This window comes from Morone saxatilis, unplaced genomic scaffold (assembly GCF_004916995.1).
Source record: "Morone saxatilis isolate NCDOM2014 unplaced genomic scaffold, NCSU_SB_2.0 Contig18, whole genome shotgun sequence".
NCBI lineage: Eukaryota > Metazoa > Chordata > Actinopteri > Moronidae > Morone > Morone saxatilis.
In genome coordinates this window covers 20,563,068-20,583,383 of record NW_023339740.1, presented here as the reverse complement: position 1 = coordinate 20,583,383, position 20,316 = coordinate 20,563,068, and the positions used below count along the sequence as shown (strand labels likewise).

General features: G+C 38.9%; 1 protein-coding gene across 1 annotated transcript in view; it reads right to left on the bottom strand.

Moving 5' to 3' along the window:
- Positions 1-20,316, bottom strand: part of LOC118328367 (cadherin-22-like) — a 69,142-nt gene that overhangs the window by 28,673 nt on the left and 20,153 nt on the right. Inside the window, exons 3-7 of the mRNA XM_035662064.1 lie at positions 13,858-13,977; positions 10,029-10,196; positions 8,068-8,249; positions 6,580-6,836; positions 3,374-3,510 (exon numbers count right to left, since the gene is read on the bottom strand). Coding sequence (XP_035517957.1) covers positions 3,374-3,510; positions 6,580-6,836; positions 8,068-8,249; positions 10,029-10,196; positions 13,858-13,977 — 864 coding nt within the window. The remainder of the gene's footprint in view (positions 1-3,373; positions 3,511-6,579; positions 6,837-8,067; positions 8,250-10,028; positions 10,197-13,857; positions 13,978-20,316) is intronic.

Sequence of the window (20,316 nt, the reverse complement as noted above, 5' to 3'; positions counted from 1 at the left end):
ACTGAGCTAACCGGGCGCCCAACAGATGTTCTTTTCACTACAACAGCATCCACTACAATCCAAACAGAGCACTTTAAAACCCTCTGTGGTACATAATAACTTCCCTGTTCTTTTTTAACAAATTTCATCTCATTTTGACTCCCAGTTTTATTTGAACAGCTTATTGTACTTCACAAACAGGACCTTTTTTTTTTTTTTTNNTTTTTTTTTTTTGCTTTGCTTTTTAGATCCATTTTCTTCTTTCGTATTTTCCAACTTTGATTGAAAGGACAGACACACTTATCTCCCTTGCAACAAGTTGGCGATTCATTTGGATTTGAAGAGAATAATGTTCTAACGCCATAAAAATCAAACAGTGTGCATTTGTTTGCCAGACAGCAAGTGAGAAAAGTTATGCTGCAGGAAAATGTCTCTTCCCTGCAACAGTGGAAAAGATAAAGACTTTTCAGCTACTTCGGTATCTTTTTGCCCTCAGGGTGATGCTCTTTTTTTCCACCTACCTGTCTGGGTAAAAAAGCAGTTTTGCAAGGTGATATCATACTTGCTATCAGTTCTGGAAAATTATATGTCACTCTAACTTGCCCCGATATGTTTCTATGGAGAAGACTGTGAAGAAGTACGAGTACCCCGGCTAGTGACACTGCAGTTAAATGCTCCTCCTGTACTCAGGAGGTTCTGTGTTCTCTTGAAGGGAGACAAGTCCTATACAGATGAGAGGTTGTTTCTTCCTTTACAGTGACAATGTCTGCAGGATGAGATGCTAGTGGTGGCTTCTTTTAATTGGCTGAATATGAAGACACTGGGTGTGTGTATTTGTGTTTGATTGGTGGGATATCATCGCAGTGCAGTCTGCTCATGGTTGCACTTGAACTAAAACATCTTCACTTAGTCCACAGACACATGTGCGGTAATTGACATTTAGTGTGTTTCTTGCAGTTTTGCAGCCGGGGTTAATCCTAGGGCACAGAGTCAGAGCATGTCAGAAAAGCTGTTGTCACTTGTCCAATACTGATATAGTGGCAATACAACAGTTCAAAGGTCAGTAATAGACTGGGGGAATAATTAAGGGTTGTGCCACAAAACTCTAGTTTTAAAATGTCCTCAGACAAGTTGCCTTGTGCCTTCAGCTTATGAGCAGAGACCCAGCAAAAAACGAACAAAATCATTATGGAAAATCGAGGTCCTTTCTTAAAATACTCTAGCTAGCTGTTTCAACAAGTTCCATCCGTCATTCCATTTTCTTTGTGCCTTTTTTTTTTTTTTTTTCTTCTGTCTCCTGTCTCTGTGTCTACAGCTCTCAGGACTCCATGAGCTAACAGACGATAAAGAAACATTCTGGATGGGAATTCTGATGGCGCTGACCACTGACTCTGTCTGTCCGGATGTTTCCTTGGAAAGCAATGTGAGAGGCTTTATCTATCAAGTGCAGGCATGTGTTTTCGTCTGATATTGGGAGGGTTAGGGCTGCTTTAAATGTTCAATTAACATTAAAATGTGCCTATGACATAATGCCAAGCACAAAGAAGCAGAACACAAAAGCGCCCAAATTGCTCTGGGAATTACAGCTCCAAAAAAAAGACTCTAGTCTAATTTTGTCTTAATGTTTGTGTTGGGTGAGACTGCTTACTATTCGGTTTAGGCTGTATTGATTATTGGGGTAATCACAGTCTGAGGCTATATGAGAAAGGAACAAATATGAAGACATTTTAAAATCAGCTTTGTTTATGAGCATTGTTTTCTTCCTTCTTGTGTGCAATGGCAGATACCAGTTAGATGCAGAATGCAATCTCCTCTGCTTTCACTGCAATCCCAAAATCACTTCATCTGTACGAGATTGAAAAAAGGGGAAACACCAGGCCTCCTCCTTTCTCAAGTTTACTTCTAATGGTATAGTAATAACTTCCCAGTTCCCCAAAGTTATTACATTCTTTATTTTCTTTGCAATAGCAAAAGCACCCAATGAGATGAAAAAATGTAAGCTCTCCCTTCATTCTCAGTGATGTGTTTGTCAGCTCTAAGACAAGTGATAAAATTATGACTGTGTTTTCACGATGGTATTAGAAAGACGACATCGATGTGCATTGATGGCTACATCCAAGGACTATGATTGGTCCCTGATGGATTGGCAGAACATATGAAAACCGGCTCAGGTTTCTAGCTGACCAGCTGTTTTGGTTGTGAAGCACTCAAATTGACTGGCAAGCCTGATAGGACAATAAATCAATCTAAACTGAAAATAACTTATTTATTTATTTATACTTATTACCAGTTAATACACACATGTACATTTACATATTTAATCCCATGCTTTGTTGTCATTGTTTTTAGCTGCTGTGTCTTCCTGTGTAAGTACACAAGTCACAAATTCTTTGTGTTTGTACCCATGCTTGGCCAATGAAGCTAATTCTGATTCTTATTATTTTCATTACTAGTCAAACAAGCACCTGTGCATGCAGCAGTATGTAAAACTTGCAATGAGATTCCATTAAATCAAGAATTGTGTATATTTTATTTACTGGTGTTGGCATTTTTATGAGTTAATAATTTTCATCCCATGACACCTGTATCTTGTTCTCAGATGATACATTTTGTTTACAAAAAAAACCTCTTACATCCATTTAAGTGCTGTTCCACTACCGTGCATTATTTTCCTTGTCTTTCTCAAAGCTAAAAGCCACAACACTCTGCTGCTGAAAAGGTGCCAAAAAGCTTTGGTAGCTAATGATGCACAGCAGTGTGAGGTTGTCTATCACCCCTTATCACCCCTGGTGGGAGTCGGAAAATGTTGGACAGCTAATTCAACTTGTACAGTCTCCATCACTGGCAGACGCTGGGTGTAGACAAGGCTTGCCAATCACAAGAGCAATTTTAACTTTCTTGTTTTAAAAACCGGGCCATAAATTGTTCAAACAAATGCAAGTGTTCTCCTTTAGAGCAATTTTAGTTGCCCCTCAGCTATGTTTCTGTTATTGCTTCCTTAGTTTTTCAAGTCATATAAGAAGGAGAAGTACATGGCTGCTACTGTAACTGTGAAAGGTAATAAAGAGGAGTTTTAATTATTTGTTTATGACTTTGCTGTTTTGCATTGGTGTTATCTTGATGGCACGTTTCTTCACGGCTTTGTTTTGACATTTAGGAGCCACATGTCTTGCACAGACTGAACATCAAAGTCAAAACAAGCCTATAAAACCACTAATTTTAGCTCAAATTGTACCTGGTGGAGTTAATTATACATACTTCAGTTTCAGCAACTTTGAGAAATTTTGGCAAGGTGAAAAAGTCACTAGAAAATAATATCATACTCTTCCCAGCAATATGAAGATGTACAGCCCCAATGGCTGATAAGGTCAATTTGAACGAGAATGCAATGTACCTGCTTCTACAGCCTTCACAGTGATATTGTGCCAGCCTGCGGTCTCCCGGTCCAAAATCTTGCCCAGTGTGATAGCGCCTGAATCAGGATCAATATGGAAGATCATCTCCTGGTCTGTGGTCCGATCGATGGAAAACCTGTAACAACAAATATGAAGAAAAGAGATATAGATGTTAAGAAGAGAAGCAGTAAATGAGAGGAGGCAGAGAGAGTCAATAATCCAGGAATTTCAATTTCTTGAAGTAATTTAATTAAGAACTTAACAAGGACTTGGAGAGTTGACTTTGGGCTACACTGAATATTAAGAACTTATACAGATGAGGGTTAAAGTAATTATATTTAAAAGCATTTACTGGAGACTTGTCACAGGTCCTGTGACCCTTATAGTGCTGTGTCCCTTAACTGCAAGGGGCTATACAATAAATGTGTCCTTGCCTATTCAGAGTAAGAAAATAAACATTAAATTTTCATTGTGCACTCTAGAAAAACCACAAATGCATCTTTCCTTCTTTGGGGTACTTGGTGCTCTGAAAGGATTGGTGAGTCAACAAAAATCTGCTGAAAGTTTTCTTTGTTCTTAGTGCCTTTCCCCCACCACACATACAGCTGGCTGACTTACTCATGCCCACATAAACCATGATAAAGTACCATGGGCATTAGACACTCTTCAGACTTCTCTGACAAACATGCCAGCCAGCATTCTCCCAGGTCTCATGAGAATAGTGGTCACATGTATGTAAATATAAAACATAATGTCAAGAGACCCGTATGCTAAACTCATGGGGTAGAGAGAACAGCACATGGATTTAAATAGGTTTCTGATCACACATTCAAAAAGTGTGGGTGTAGATTTCCATTTCCATTTGTATTTAATTCATGTCAATAAATTAAAGTGATAATTAACTCTTTATTAGTCCTGGTGTAACTACATTTGGATAGAATGACCTAAAGATAACTTGTGATTGAAATGAGATTTTGCCTCAGTTTCATCTAAAATGGCACTATGGCAATGAAAGGATACATTTTTAAGACACTGAATTAATGTTTTCATGTATCCATCACTGTTGCATCTTAAATTAACATGCATCCCATTTAAGAGGGTGATTAGATTTGGCTGGATTATATATACACCTACCACTGACATTTGTCTCCAGTATAAACAGTAAAATTAGATTTTACCCAACCTCAAATTGTGCTGCACAATATTTCATTTTATCTTTCTTTTTTTATAGAAATTGCAGTCAGATGACAGATTTGACAGCAGTACAGTATAAAACAACTAATAACAATAATAATAAAAAAACAACCAACATCTTAATTGTTTTTGTGCATCCTTGCCTCCCCACATGCCTACCATGATTATTTTTCAAAAGAAAACAAAAACTGAACCTCTGGTTTCAGTTTTCGTGGGATGGGAGTCGGGGAACATCATCATTATGTTTTTAGTTTTTTAACAATCCCTTTCTACATAAACACTGAGGCTCACACCTTCAGAATAAAAAAAGCTTTCTTTCAAACATAATCCATCTGCATCACAAAACACAAAATTGGCTGATGCACACATGGTATTCCCTACCCCCGTCATATAGGCAAAACAGTATTTATGTCCTTTTAACTAGACAATTGTTTTATCTAACCTGTTTTGTATCAGAGCACATTTTGACAAGTGTGTCTAGTTTGACAGGTGTTTGACAACCTGGTTGATTCCTTGTTTGTCAGACTTTCTTTGGTTTAAGTGTTGCATGAGGAGTGGTTCCATTTGCAGATTGTTTTAATTGTGGCAGAATTAATCTTTCACCAACACAACATGGTATTGATGATGAAATCCACAATGAATGCATATTTTGCACTGAAACATCATCACTTAGGGTGCATGATTATGCTGAGTTCTGAGCGGGTGTGTTGCCTAATGCCAGAGGCCATGAGCTCACTAACTTTGCCCAGTAGGTGGCTCCTGGCTAACCTTTCTCCCTCCCTTTCACACACTCATTCACCCATTTACTTACTCAAACACATGCACACACATAACCACACACACTCATATATGCTTGCACACGTAGCACACACTTTCAGCTCCAAGACACTGGTGAACGACAGCGCTGCCATTGTGTTGCACTTTATTACACCTGGAACTCTGAGCCTCATGCATTTTTAATCGAGGTAATTTGCACAGGCACCGCGTGTGTCGGTGTATGCTCCATCAGTGAGACTGTCTTAGCCCTTATCTACATTCCCCTTTCACACTGCAATTGTTCTTCTGAGGACATATAAACCACAGACTTTGGTACATAAGATTACCAGATAATATTGTTTTTATCACACACAGTTATCAGAGAGAAAAAAAGAGACATACAGTACAGCTCCATCCATTGTACAAGTCTCAACATTTACTATTTGCTTGGACTTTCAGTCCATCTTTAAGAGGAATTGTTTAAAAAGAGATTTTCTCATAAGCCCATCAGCTACCAATGTATGTACTTGCAGCTAGTGAGTTATAGTTCTTTAAAGTTATATTTATTTTTCATGGTAGAAATTTAGTTCTAATAAAAAAGTATCTACAGTGGTAAAGTAATATACAGTAGATACATGATTGTGGGCTTGAGGAATGGCTGCCCATGTTTCAGTGCTTCAGTGTTCCGTTCAAGCCACATAAAAATAAGGTACTCATTTGCCATGGAAAAGGCTGCTTCATAATGCTGTTATTCATATTTAGCAGTAACCTTTCTACAGTGATATTTTATTACCAATGTTTGGTTGATATATTTTATCAGGCTGTTATGAAAAGCAGTTGTGTACCTACAGTATCTATCTTACTGTAGCTCAACATTTTTATTCATTTATATGCCACATTTCAACACAGCCAAATGATTTTCATTTATAGCGAATCTCATATCATTACCAAAACAAATCACACTATACACCAGTACAACCTCAGTACTATTGGCTCAGAATCAATTCTTTCCTTTAAAGCCCCACTTCCCTCTACATATTATATTTTAACTAGTAATTGGGATTATAAAAACCATCAGACCTAAGTAAACTTCACTTTATGCTACGGTTTACATGTAACTCATGTGAGTAAAAGTTAGCCATAACCTTTTTTTCTGACACAATATGTAGCTTAGGTCTGATATACATTCTGCCATTTTCAACAGTACAACGCATTTTTCTTTTACATGAAGTTGGCATTTGATCCCTTGCCGTACCTGACAGGTTTATTCTTCACATCTGGATCTCTGGCAGTGACAATGCCAACCAGCGCTCCAACTTTGGCATCCTCCTGCACTTCCATGATTGCGCCCTCTGCTGGTTGAAAAATGGGTGGCTCATCTATGTCTGACACACTGACTTGGACAATGGTCTGGTCTCGGAAGGAAACCAGGTCCTCGAAGCGAGGGTCAACATGCTTATTTACTGCCTCCACCACGACACTGTGTGTGCGCTTGGTCTCAAAGTCCAAGGGCTGAAAGAAAAACAAGATTCTGTTCAAAAACTGTTTCATTCCACAATAAGCTATGTATGGCTAGAAGCTGTATTGCAACAATGCTAATGAATGAGAAAAGACTATTGCAGTATCGATTCCACCCATTAGTGGCAGCACTGAGCCAATGCATCAGTGTACATCATCTTGTTTCGAGTTGATGGTTATTGTTGTGTCTGCAGCACCAGCTTACCACTAGGTCGTCATCAGTGGTAGCTAGGATGATATAGACTGCCACACTGTTGACAGTATATTGAACCATAACAACTGCTTCTGGCTTAATATCACATGTTTATACTGCCATCAGGCCCTATTCACAACAGCAATGTGTCACTTTTTACATCTGTATCTTAAGTGAAAAGATGCTACTGCATTCTGCATTCGATTTAGTTTTTGTCAGCGCAAGGTGAAAGGCCACTGACAGCACTTGTCAAACCCCAAGGGGAATGATGATCATTTGTCTTTCTCCAACTCTTCAGCATACTTTGAGTTTCTCTGTCTGAACAGGGCATAAGAACTGTTACCCTTACTGACTATAAAGACTTAACTGCTAGGCGCAAACACTTTTAACTTAAGCAAAATAACTGTTTTTGTTGAATGTTAACAGCAAGGCCCAGTCACTTTTCTAGCAAACAAAATTCCAATCACTTTTCATGGGATTTTGCCAAAGGTGAAAGAAACTGGTCTGCCTGACAAGGAAGCTTGAAATATTCTTTTAAGAAAAAACAACAACAAATGCTTCCCGGAAATGTGACATACACATACACACTTACCTGGTTATGGTGGCCACTATGAAGTAGCCAGCTCTTGATTTTTATTCAAAATAAGGATGCATACAAAATTGTCCTTTTACAAAAGTAGAAAATGACTCTTAGCTAGCTCATTAAGCTGGTTGGTGTCATGCTGTCAAGGAAAGAGAGACTGAATGACCAAACAATGGGCCCCGTGCATCCACTCGTATGAACATATTTGTTCATACGAGTTCTGAGGTGCCACACTCGTACGAGCCCGCCATAAAAAGAAAGTAAGAGAAAGTTAAGATAAGAATAGTAAATGTTCTGAGGCTCATTGTGTTTGCACTGAAAAGTGGGTACTTAAGAGTTTTTAAAGCCAAAATGTATTTGTATGATTTTATTGCCTTTATACTTGTAAAACTAAATATTGGCATAACAAACAACAACAGCAAAGCAGTATACCTTTAAGTTGACTATACCTTCTTGATGGAGACAACAGCTTCCTGAGTCTCAACATCGGTAGTGACCTTGAAGAGGTCCCCTCCCTCTTTGATCAAGTAGCTCATGTCTGTGTTCTCTCCCATGTCTGCATCCGTGGCAATGACGCGTCCAACTGGTGTCCCCACAGCCACCCCCTCTGACACCGAAAAATGGTACATCTCTGGTATATGGAGTAGGTGGCCGGAGGTGGAAATCATATGGGCGAATAAAACAAGAAGAGTTAGGCTTAGCAAAGCAACAGTGGGATGCAGTGACAAGTATAGAAAACACCACAAAAGAAGTAAGATGAGAGACAAAGGTAACATGGAGAAGAAGGATGAGGAAAGATGAAGGCTGTAGGTGGAAAAAGGTGGGTGGGAAGTAAGGATATTGGTAGAAGAGATGGATAGGGAGCAGAAACAGAAAAGTGGGAGGAGGAAGGGATGAGAGAGTAACAAAGATAAAGAGGGTAAAGAGGAAGAGACAGGTAATGGAGAAAAACAAAGCTGTTTTGTTAGCACCATATTAACGGTTGACACTAGCCCTACTTATTAGAATTCACATTGGATTTAAATTATATCGCTGTTACAATATATTGCAGATAGATAAATATAATACAATATTTAACTGTAACTGCATTTAATTAAAATTATTAAAAATAATAATATCACTAAAGCATGTATTATATTAAGTAACTGGTGTGCATGATCATAACTTTTACTTGTGTTGACACCTTGTCAATCCGAGTGTTTCAAATGTCAGAACAGAATGAAAAAGATAAAAAAAACAATAAGGAGACAAAACTGTATTGTTCCCAACAGGGAACTTATGAGGAAACATCAAAGTCTTTACATATACAGTATATCATCTTCCTTTGCGTCTTATTTATGAAGCTGCTTTCCAAATCTATTCCTCACACTATACACTAGACACAGCATTCCTGCAGGGTTTATCCCTCTGACTGGGTAAATATGATTTACTGAGATTAAAAAAAAAAGGATTTATACAGAAATAAGAAAAGGTGTGTGGAGACATATCACATACAATCAACCGGACTGTCAGATGATATTCCTTGAGCTGTAACAAAAGTAATAGTGTTATAGTTTATCGCCAAAAAAGAGGACGAAATAAGAAGCTGAAATGAAAGCAAGGAGGGGAAGTACTTTTTTATTCATACAACTAATTATTATTCAGTAAGGAGTAGAATTTAGCATGTTCATATATCTGAAGAACATCACATTATAGGTGCTATAGTGAAATACAACTTTTAAAAGGTGTGAAACTGTAAGTACAATCACTTTTTATTGTGCTACATATACTTGTTGATGCAGTATGCAAACAAATAATTTTCGCTATTTGTTTTAAAGAAGCCTGCTGTATTTTTCAACTGAATTAACACAGATTGCATTTTGAGCTGAATGTATTAACTCTTCCTGTTGTGCAGATGTGAAGTGAAAACCGTTAAGCCCAAAATCCACCTCACCATCATAAATCCATAACATTACAATGAGGGAACAATCAGGCGTATTGATTCAGTCCTCTCATGAGCCTCACTTAAATAGAATGATCAAAAGTGCAGCGGAACGCATCAATTCACCATATTTGATAGACTACTTTGTTATGGGCTGAAGCTTTGATAGGCCAATAAATTTAGGTTAGATGATTTTCTTGGACTACATGCAGGCCATTCAGTATGGTTGCTGATGCCGTCATTGCTTATTGGTGTCAGCGGCCTGCAGGTTGCAAACTCTATTGTGTGTCTTTTATAATCTTCTCAGTTATTCTGTCTCAGCTTTCACTTTCCTCATTATTTTTCCTCCCTCTCTTAATTCTCATCTTTGTCTTTTACAGTCTCAGTCATTTCTGACTCTTTTTTTCTACACTGTTTCCTCCCTCTACTCCTGTGTCTGTCTCATTTCTTTCTCTGTCTAAAGTAAGATAATGCGCAGGAGACACTCACTCTGTGGGAAGCGCGGTGGGTTGTCATTAACATCTGTGATCACTATGGTCACCGTGGTGGAGCCGGAGAGACCGCCCATTTGTCCTGCCATGTCTGTTGCCTTGACAACCAACTCGTAACGATCCTGTGTCTCACGGTCCAAATCCGCCACTGCTGTCATGATGGTCCCTAATGATTGAGGGATGGAGGAGAGATTGAAGGGGAAAGACAGAGGGATGAAGAGAGAGAGAGTGGGGAAGACAAGGCATAGTATGTGAGGCCAATGCAAAGGTTACATTAGTGGTTAGCACTTATGCAATAACCAACTATATTTCCCCTCTCAGCTTGAATATCACCTTCTGCTAAGCACTGTATTATGGAGACACAAGTGCAGCACATTTCATTTCACCTCCCCAGACTGGCTGGATGGAAGAGATTGTGTCATATTTGTGCCTCTGCACATATGCCATTTTATGGCTCAGCTGTATTAAAATGAATAATATATAGGGGCAGAATGAAGGCATGCTTCAGCCACCCTGAACAGCATTACAACTTTTCCATGGTGGCTAGGACTGCAATCAAACCTGAGAAGTGGATTTCCAAAGAGCAAGTGAGGGACATAGAGAAAGTGATATAAAGTAGAGAATGAATTAGAAGGCACACAAAAGCCTTCAATGCTCTGGGGTCTATGTTCAGATGCTTTTTAACCGTCAGTGATCAGTTAAAAACACTGAAAACACATTCACTGAGTTAAGCCATGCTAGTCCTCCAATTTAAGGAAGTGCATTATAAAAGTTAAACTCCCTAATTTCAACTAGTAGAACATCAAAGAAGTGACAAAACATTGTGGTAACCAAGACAAACATTTATGGAAACACATGGTCATCTTACTATGACCAAATGCAGACATCTTAATCAAAAAGTTTAGGTTAGATGTGATGTCTGGTTCATCGTGTCTTATCATTGTTGGGGTAGACATACATGACATTCTATTTGTGAAGTTACATAACTATGTTTGGTTGCTCAAAGAGCTAGTACTGTGGTCTTTCTTTTTAGTCTACATGAGTCGCTCACATGCTCACAAAGTAGCACATGGTCCTTCTTGGCACATCTCTTCCACATTGGCCCAGCAGCAGCAGAATCAGTAGCTGGCTGGTTTGCTGTGCAGTAGTAATATAATTCCACTTTACCCCTTGGGATTTTCCCCATCAGAATCTATTGATGCATTTCCTGGGCTTGGTGTGCTATCTCACTCCCAAAGGTTTGCATTGTGTTGGGTACACAACTCACTGATTCCAGTCACATTTAGCCCTGGGCCATGTTCTGTGAGTAGCCAAAATACAGTACATGCAGCACTGGAGTTAAGGAGGTAGGCACATGACATGCTCCTCTTTCATAAACCAAAGGCCAGAGGGGATGCATCTAAATCAGGGCTGTCAAAAGTAAAGCCCCAATCCACAACTAGTATACAGCACCACTGCTCCAACATCATGGTAGATATATGTAGATGAGTCTACATGGACTGTATTCATGAATGCAGTGTGTATGTGGTCCATATATAAATGCATGTCACGTAGCCTTAACATTAACCAATTTAACCGAGTAATAGGGCCATGTACAGCAACTGTGAAATAGTGCCTCGGCATGGTAATGCATTACATTAATGTGAAATAAATGATGCTGTTACGATTACTCACTGATGTTACTCACATCAATTGCATTTCTGTTTTTATTTCCCTAGACATTGGTAATCTAATTTTGCTGAGTACCTATGAAACTAGCCTCCTTGCCATTTGGGCATTATGGCTACCATGATAATTGAAAAGAAGTAGTTTTGCCAGACTAAGTTGTCAGCTTTCCTTTTGAGCCTGTCACTGTAATTTCCTTTGCTGCTGTGTGAGCCCTGTTAGCAACCAATGATCTGTACATATTTCTGCTCTCTTTCATGGGAAGTGCCATTGCACTCTTACAGAGTGAGCCACGTGGACATATCTCCAGCTAGCACGTAGAACAGCCACTCTTGAAGTGGATAAAAGCAGAAAGAGGCACATATGTCTTTGTCTACACTTTCAGCAGTTGCATTCATGTATAGAACCATTTTTTTTGTACTTGGTTCCTTTTTCTTTTTGCCTTGAAATATAGAAGCGTCCTAGTTGCCAGTGTGCTTTGGAAGGAGGGAGAAAGGTAGGTGATTAGCTTAGTGTGACCGCAGTCTAGAGCGCCTTCCCATCTTGAGAAGCACAATGCAAGAACACATATACTAGCAAAATATACATATACTGGCATTAAGAGGCCCTATGGCAGACCATCCCCATACTATGGTATGCTGCACAGCATATAGTATGTCATCAATGGATGTCTCTTTTTATTATTTTGGAATATATAATTCTTCTTCAGATTTTTTTTTTATTCTGTGAGTAAAATATTGTCTGTATTCCTTGATTTATATAGAATAACCATAGTTAAAGGGCAAACTAGGACATGTAAATGTGTTTAGTAGGGTTTTTGCAGTTTCCTATTTAAAAATAACATCCTGATTTACTTTATATACAGTGTATAGTTCAGTCCTTGTAAAATCACTCCTTTGACTCAGATACTCAAAAACACCTACAGACAATTCCACAATGGCCAAAGCGACAAAAAGAAACACAGACTTGCTGTTCAGTTTGTTGTCAGGGTGAGTGAGAGTGATATTAATGAGGCAGATTTCACAGCTGTTCTGTCTCCTCTTCATTTTGACCTTCTTGACTCATACCTATTAGGCTGGCCTGTCTGCCTACAAAATGGGTAAAGGGGGTGGATGGAATGGGGGTCGTGAGACAGAAGCTGGAATGAACCATCCAGTCTCCTGGCTAGTACCACTGATGCAGAGCCATTTATCATCCACCCTCCCAGGCTGACCAAATCAAAGTGGTGGAGACCAAAAAAGGAATCATTAAAACTTTAGTGCTTTTCCCTGGAGGGGCATTCAAAGGCAACACCAATGCTAAGCTACTCCTGAAAGACTCTGGGTCAGGTAATATCACTCCTATAAGACCCACAGCAGTTGGGGAATAGAGAATGTTCTATCATATAGCTGGAGGAGATTCTTCTGAAGGGTAAATCTGTATGTGATGGAAATATAACCCAGGACTGATATAATAGTGATTACTTACAGATCCTTAGCACTAGTGGGTAAAGAACATTGTTAGGCTTTATCGTGCTAAATACCCAGTGCAAGTCTAACAATAACAATAGAGCCCCCGAGGTGACATGAGAAAAAAAAAAAAATGTGATGAAGATCCTCGGCCTTTGAAACTCGAGATCTCCGAGTTTCTTTGGCGAGCTCTCCGCAAAATCCGACCAATGTCTGCTGGCTGGCCATCCGCTCGGGCGCATTTCCTCCAGTGGCGGTGCGCCGCTGACGGCTCTAGATCGACCTTGAAAGGCTCGGGCGAAGCCTGGCTCGCGGCCTTCAGACTGCTGAGCCTTACACACGTGCCCCGATTTGCGAGAGCAATAAAACGTACAATAAAACCAAAACAATTAGGAAAAAATAAAATTAATAATTAACAATAATGAGATTTTTTGTCGCATTGAATTTCCAAGTAATATGTGCTATGTTTATTTTAGATTTATATATTTTCTTAAAATATATGCTTGAAGGTGCAATCCACACTGTGTTGAGCCAAACAATGTATGGTAGTTTGAGTGTTTGCAAAAAGGAGCCGGTAGTGTTGGCTAAAACTTAAGCTGCTTGTTTTTGGCCAATTGATTTGATGTTTGTGAGTACACATTTTAATCTCTCTCTCTGAGCTTTAGATTACTTGAGGTAGAAAAAAGGAGCACAAGAAAATCTGGTCATTCTTACCTGTTTTTCTGTCAACAGTGAAAAACTTTTCTCCATCGAGTACGCTGTACACCACTCTGGCACTGCTGCCGTATGTAGGGTCGTCAGCATCTGATGCAGTCACGTTCATAACAGCCGTTCCTGTTGAGAGAGAGAGACAACATGATAACAATGTAAAAAACAAGAAAAAAAAAACTTCAGAGCCAGGAGACCACTGGGGAAACTTTAGACAAGTACTGTTAAATTAGTGTCTACTGTATGGGAAGGAGGTGGTGTAGAAATGTGGGTGTTTTCTTTGTGGGTGTGCAACTCTGGTCCTTTTTTTCACTCTTTGTCAGGACCATTATGAGGATCATTTTGTATTGCGTTAATAAAAAAGTGAGACATACTGGCCTGTCCTCAATCACTGTTAGGGTTAGGGTTAGGCACATAGTTGTGATGTTAAGGTTAACGTTGTGGGTTAGGGAATGCATCACATCAATAAGAGGGACTCACAAGTATAGCAACAGTAATGCGTGTGTGAGTTTGTGCACACACCTGTGTGTGTATTCATACGTACTTGTCTGTGATTATACTTGGGATAGGGAGGTTAATGCATTTGGGTACCACTGCACCAGGTAGCTATTTCATCTCTATGCACATCATTTTCCAAACAAATTTTTGATGTTTCAAATTACCTTTTTACTACACCAATGCTCAGAGCTGTTTTGCCTCATTGCTACAGAAGTTGCGCGCAGAGATGAAAGAAAACATGGAGTTATAAAGTCAACATTATAGCTTCAAAGACTGTTAGAAGCTCAAGAAATCTACAACAAACAATTACTCATGATTACCGGCACTTAGGCAGAGAATACAATGATTTCCACTTGAAGATTTAAAATTTGGATTTATACAGCAACAATGTTTAAGTCGTTATTTCCCACTCAGTGTAATATATTTGTCAAAAGTGTGCATACTTAAGCTTGTGGTGGAAAATACTCTGGTGCATCTCTCAATTTAATGACACATTTTAATTAAAGCTCAGCCCAAATTCTATAAACTTTAAGGTCCTTAATTTTAAGGCAAAGAAACAACCATATATTTATGTTTTAGCATGTGAGCACATTTCTTTTTCTTTGTATAAATAATTTCACTTACTGCTAAAGGAAAATAAAAAGGGAGACGTTCCTGGGAGCCATAGGTGCTCAAGGACAAGGAGTCAGTCTTTGTCTCCATCCCTTTGGCGAATGCTATGGGTAATTACTGACAGCTGGTGTTGTCCACCAAAGGTCATCGCTGTAGCCTTTCTCAGAGCTCTGTCATGCTACCGTCCAGCCACATAATGGCCGTATGCTAATGATGCTAATTAGCGGGAAGTGTCAGAGCACTGTTTGTTTCCTGTCATCCAACAGAGGTCCTAAGGGGGGAAAGAGGGAGGGAGAGGCAAGTGGATTATCATTAAAGTCACCCGGTCATTAAATCAGACAGTTCAGATCACTATCCTGTTGCCATCACCTATAGCACTTTTTGTTCTCCCCGTATGTAGATATGAGCTGGCCAGTTTGAATGCTAACATATAGTTATGATGCAGTACTCTACGTGGTCTATGATACTAGTGAAACAAATGAGGGTGTGAAATTGGTGTGAAAAACGACGACACACAAAAATGGATTAACAGATGAATGGATAACTGTCTTTCCAGTATGTGCAACACCAAAGAATCATGAATTCTGGTGCTGTCAACAACCTTATGTGGTTCTCAGTTAAATCCGGATATATTGCAGCTCCCATCAGATTCAAAGCAGTACATATTAACTAGGATGGAATGAGCTTTTAATTCATATTCTGAGTCTTATGATACACTCATTACCTCATCCAAATATGCAAAAGTACACACCAGCCTGATCCTCAGAAGATCAAGATATACTGCATCCCAGTAGGGGGATGAGTGAGATATCATTCCTATCGTATTAAAAACATAGAATATAAAGAGGCTAGGCATTTTCATTACTGGCAACAGGAAGGGGTCTGTTAATTCTGCCTACCTGGTTGGCCCTACTGCTGTGGGTCCAACAAAGCCATTTTCATCCATGGGATTACTCCCTTATCTTAATTTTCCCCAGGTAACAATCAGTTTGAAGCTCAGCTGTTTCTGGGTAGTGCCTGGCAGCAGCGTCAGATGATTTGGAAGAACTATATAAATGCAAATACTTCTTTATTGTGTTTATATTATAAAGAGAAGCGAAGCAGTGAGTTTGGCACTTGGATTCTTATTAAAGCTCTGGCTTGCATCAGTGTTTTCAGTGGGAAAAGTCATTACTTACAGTATCTGTTGGCATGGTTGGCGTCGCACTTAAGCAGATTCTACTGTTGATGGACTTGTGGGAATTCAATAAAAATTATTGACTTTCTAAGATTCGAATGTAATGCATATTGCCGTAATAGGAGAAGTATGTCTAATGGGGAGAAGCTTCAGATATTCATTAGCTAAAGAGTTGTTTTTCTCTCACCAACTAAAACTTCAATCACAAATTGCTCTCAGATGAGACAGCATGCACTGTAGCAATAATAATTTTGATTACCAAAATATACAGGTTTGTATCTCTTTATTCCCCCTCGTGGGCACATTTGTTTGGGCTGAGTTTGTTTGGATATACAACACAACTTTCTACAAAATATTCTTCACATATCCATGCAATAACACAACTGATGGAATTGACACAGTCAATTATACCTTTCTTATTACTTTTTTTTTTACTTGAGCAGTAGCTTAACACTTGAAGAGAAAAAAAAGATTTTGCTACCACTATTGCTGCTTTAGTGTAGTAGGGTGTGCATTTACTATAGTGCACCCTGACATTACTGCTGGGTGTTCTTCCAGGTGAAATAGAGCTGACACATTTCTGACCACACCCAATCACAAGAGGTCAAAAGTACAACTGTCAAGCAGAAAAGGTCAATGAAGCAATAATTTTCAGCTTGCTTAAGTAAATCTTTAAACATATGCAACCTCCATAATTTTGTCAGAAGTCAGAGCCAACTTGTCACAGTGAACAAATATCCACCTTACTCACTCATGCCTTCACTACCTCTACTTTGGATTAAGCTGTAGCCTGCAGATATTTACATTGTTGGTCTCACCATCAACCATCCATAGAGAAGTCAGCATTTGCTAATTATCTTATGCTAATTTTCAAATGTAATAAAATAGATTTTTTGTATAATAATGACATGATGTGAAAGCGTTTAGCATTTACTAAAGCATTCATAAGAGCTTGAACACTATTTAGCAGTGTATCTCCCAATGACTTGCCTCAGCACAGAGGACTAGACACGGTTACAACAACTATAAGCATATGGCTTTGTTATTCATTTAATCGTAGCAGAGAAAAATAAAACATAATTAAGGTTGAAAGGCAGCTATTTATTTAGCATTATTTACAACTTCTATTAAGTTATTATTATTTCTACAATGATATCATTACAATATGATAAACTGTGTTAAGGCACTGAAAATCCCACTAGGTACTTGAAATATTAACAGCCAATTAAAAAAGTAAATTACCTCAGTTACAATAATTATTGTTAGTTTAGAATTATTATCTTTTAGTCTGTTTCTTACTGGAACACATGACACCTCTTGCAATGCTGTAACATTGTCATGGTGGGAAGAACCTGACAGAAGCAACAGTCATTCCAGAATAATAACATAGTAATACAGTCTGTGTTGCAAATGATATTCAAGTGTACTATATCCCTTGTGGGATAATGTAAATAATATTTAGATTAAATCTAACCCTGGGACCATCTCTGGTGAAATGGAGTAAGGAGTAGGGTTGCTTTTGGGGGTGTTGAGGCTTCGGTGGAGGGTGGGTGACGATGGCTATATAGTTAGATTTATGCATGAGTTTGGTTTAATGGTATCAACACAGGCTGTTGGAATGGCTTCCCACACCATTTCAGCACTCTGGGAGAGATGGTTCAATTACTGTGAGGGGAGCTGGAGGAGTCTGCCACGTGTGAGACACTAGACTGACAGCTATTTAAGAGGCAGCCTCGTAAAAGAGATTTGTGCCTATCTCAGCTGGTGCCGTACTGGTGCGAGCTTCAGTGGAGGGGTCTAACGGCTGCAGCACTGAGCCTCGTTCTCACTCCGACCCGCCTTAATCTGCAGGACTGAGTGCTCCCCGCCCGCATTATGGATCATTTAGTAAAGCCATAAAAGCTGAGGTGTTTTCACATGAAAAGTTATTTCTTCACTACTTCTACTGTGATTCATTCCTCTCTCATCCACATAAATGCCCCAGGAGAGAGAGGTGGGGATAGAGTGAGGGAGAGAATCGGGGGTGAGAGAGAATGAAGTATAAAGAGAAGAAAAATCTGCCATGTCATAAAAGCCAATGGCCTGCTTACATTGATCCTCTTTGAGATCTCTACAAGGATTTAGGGATATTTTTCATTCCTCCTGACTGAGATTGTAAATCTAATCTTTGTTAGCCTTTGAACTTAACTGATCATTATGTGTTTTGTAGACAATATTGTGGTCGACTTTAAATCTTAATCATTTTAGGCATAGTCTCTCAACAAACAATGACAAAAAATTGACTCTCAATCTAAGAGAAACATTAAGGTACAGAAACATATTGGTTTAAAAACCTTTATATTTGTTCAAGTCCACTTTAAAAAACAACTTTCAAGTATATGAAACCACATTTTTTTTACTAGATTTGTGTATACCCCCCCTCTAACTGCAAGTTTCAACTCCAGGTATCAACATTATTGTTTCAGACAAAGTGTATTCCTTGCACAATGTCAAAATGTATAATGTACAAGAAAGTGAACGGCCCATGCTTCTCTGCTTGATTGCATCTCTACAATAATGTAAGTGAGAGCCTTAATCAATTTCACAATTGCAAATCTATTGTGCTGCTGTTGTCAAACACATCTTCCATGCCTCCTCACAAACCGAATAACACATTCTCTTTCTCTCTCGCTCTCTGTCTTGCCGTTTCCCAATCCCCCACATATACACTGATTCATACACATGACCACACACTCACACACACACACACACACACATCAGCCAAAATCAATTATATCAAGCGCTGTGGTTGATCACATAATGGTGGATGTTACTGGTCATATACATAAAGGTGGTTGGCAGAGAATATTGATTGTAAGCTGCTCCTGCCTTGTCGCATTGCTCTCTCCTGTGATCCTGCTGCTCCAAATGTCTCATCTTCTGTTAGCATGACAGGCCCTGGTTGTCCTAATGGTGACTGCAGCAATTTGCAGCCTCCCGGGCAACCTCTTTGGACCACAGCAACAGGAAGGGTGATTATTACTTTAATCCCCTTGTGGAGTCCTCACATTACATACAAAACGGGTGGGGAATTTATCTCCCATGCTGACTATGCTTGTCCATAATGGAACCCCTACCTAAATGGTTTATTTTGTTGCATTATAACTTAATTTATACAAAAGCCTCTTAGTTCTTCGCTATGGTTTCTGTGTGTGTACAGGTCACCTGGCAAAGCATACTGGGAAAAGTCCTTTTGAATGTCACAAAAAAGTTTGAAACATATTTGTCAATTGATTAAATACATTTTTACATGGTGACAGTTTCACTTTTACAGGCTTATTCTGACTAGCGCTGTGTGTCAGTCACCGCAAACACCCTTCAAATGTCTTATTTTGTGTATTTTGTGTGTAAGTCTAACATCAATGTTATACTTTTGTACAGAGTGATAGATAAGGCAGTGACCTTCGCGAAGACACTTAAAAAGTACATTCCACAAGGATTCTCCTATGCTGTTCTGTGGGCTTTTAGTCTTGTCAATCTTTATACCTCACTTCAGGTATTTTATGAAGCACATGTCTACTAGATGTATTTTGCAGTAGCAAATCTGCCCATACAGATACTGCAAATTTGTCAGAACTGTGCTGTAGTCATGATATCTTAAAACAAAATGTGCTTGATACCTAAAATCAATACAGTTTCCATTAAAATAAACATTTGGTCTGAGGAAAAACTGCTACAACATACTTAAATTAAAAAAAAATTTAAAATCTTAAATCTTTACAAATGCATAGGGTGCTGTAGCATTTGAAGAGATAACATGCCTTGAGGTATAAAGAAAAGACACAAAACCTTAAAAACTGACATTTGTAAAGTAGATAAAAGTGCTGGACATTGTCTCAAAACATATCTCTGTTGTTCAATGGCTTTTTGGTTTGTTAATTTCTCCAACCTTGCTTTATATTTTAGACTGTGTCTTTGATAGAAAACAGGATTAATGTCAGTTAAAGGCTACCATGGTGCTACTTTGAAATGTGTCTTCTTTGTGTTTGGCAATTCTACACTACATCAGCTTGTGTCATTAGTAGATAATAGCTGAGAACAGTGGTCAGCTTAATGTCTGTTATCAGACTGCTATTTGCCTGCCTGTTGTTCTTTGTACACTGTGCACTGGCTTGTCCGTCAGTGTTACCTGAGGTTAG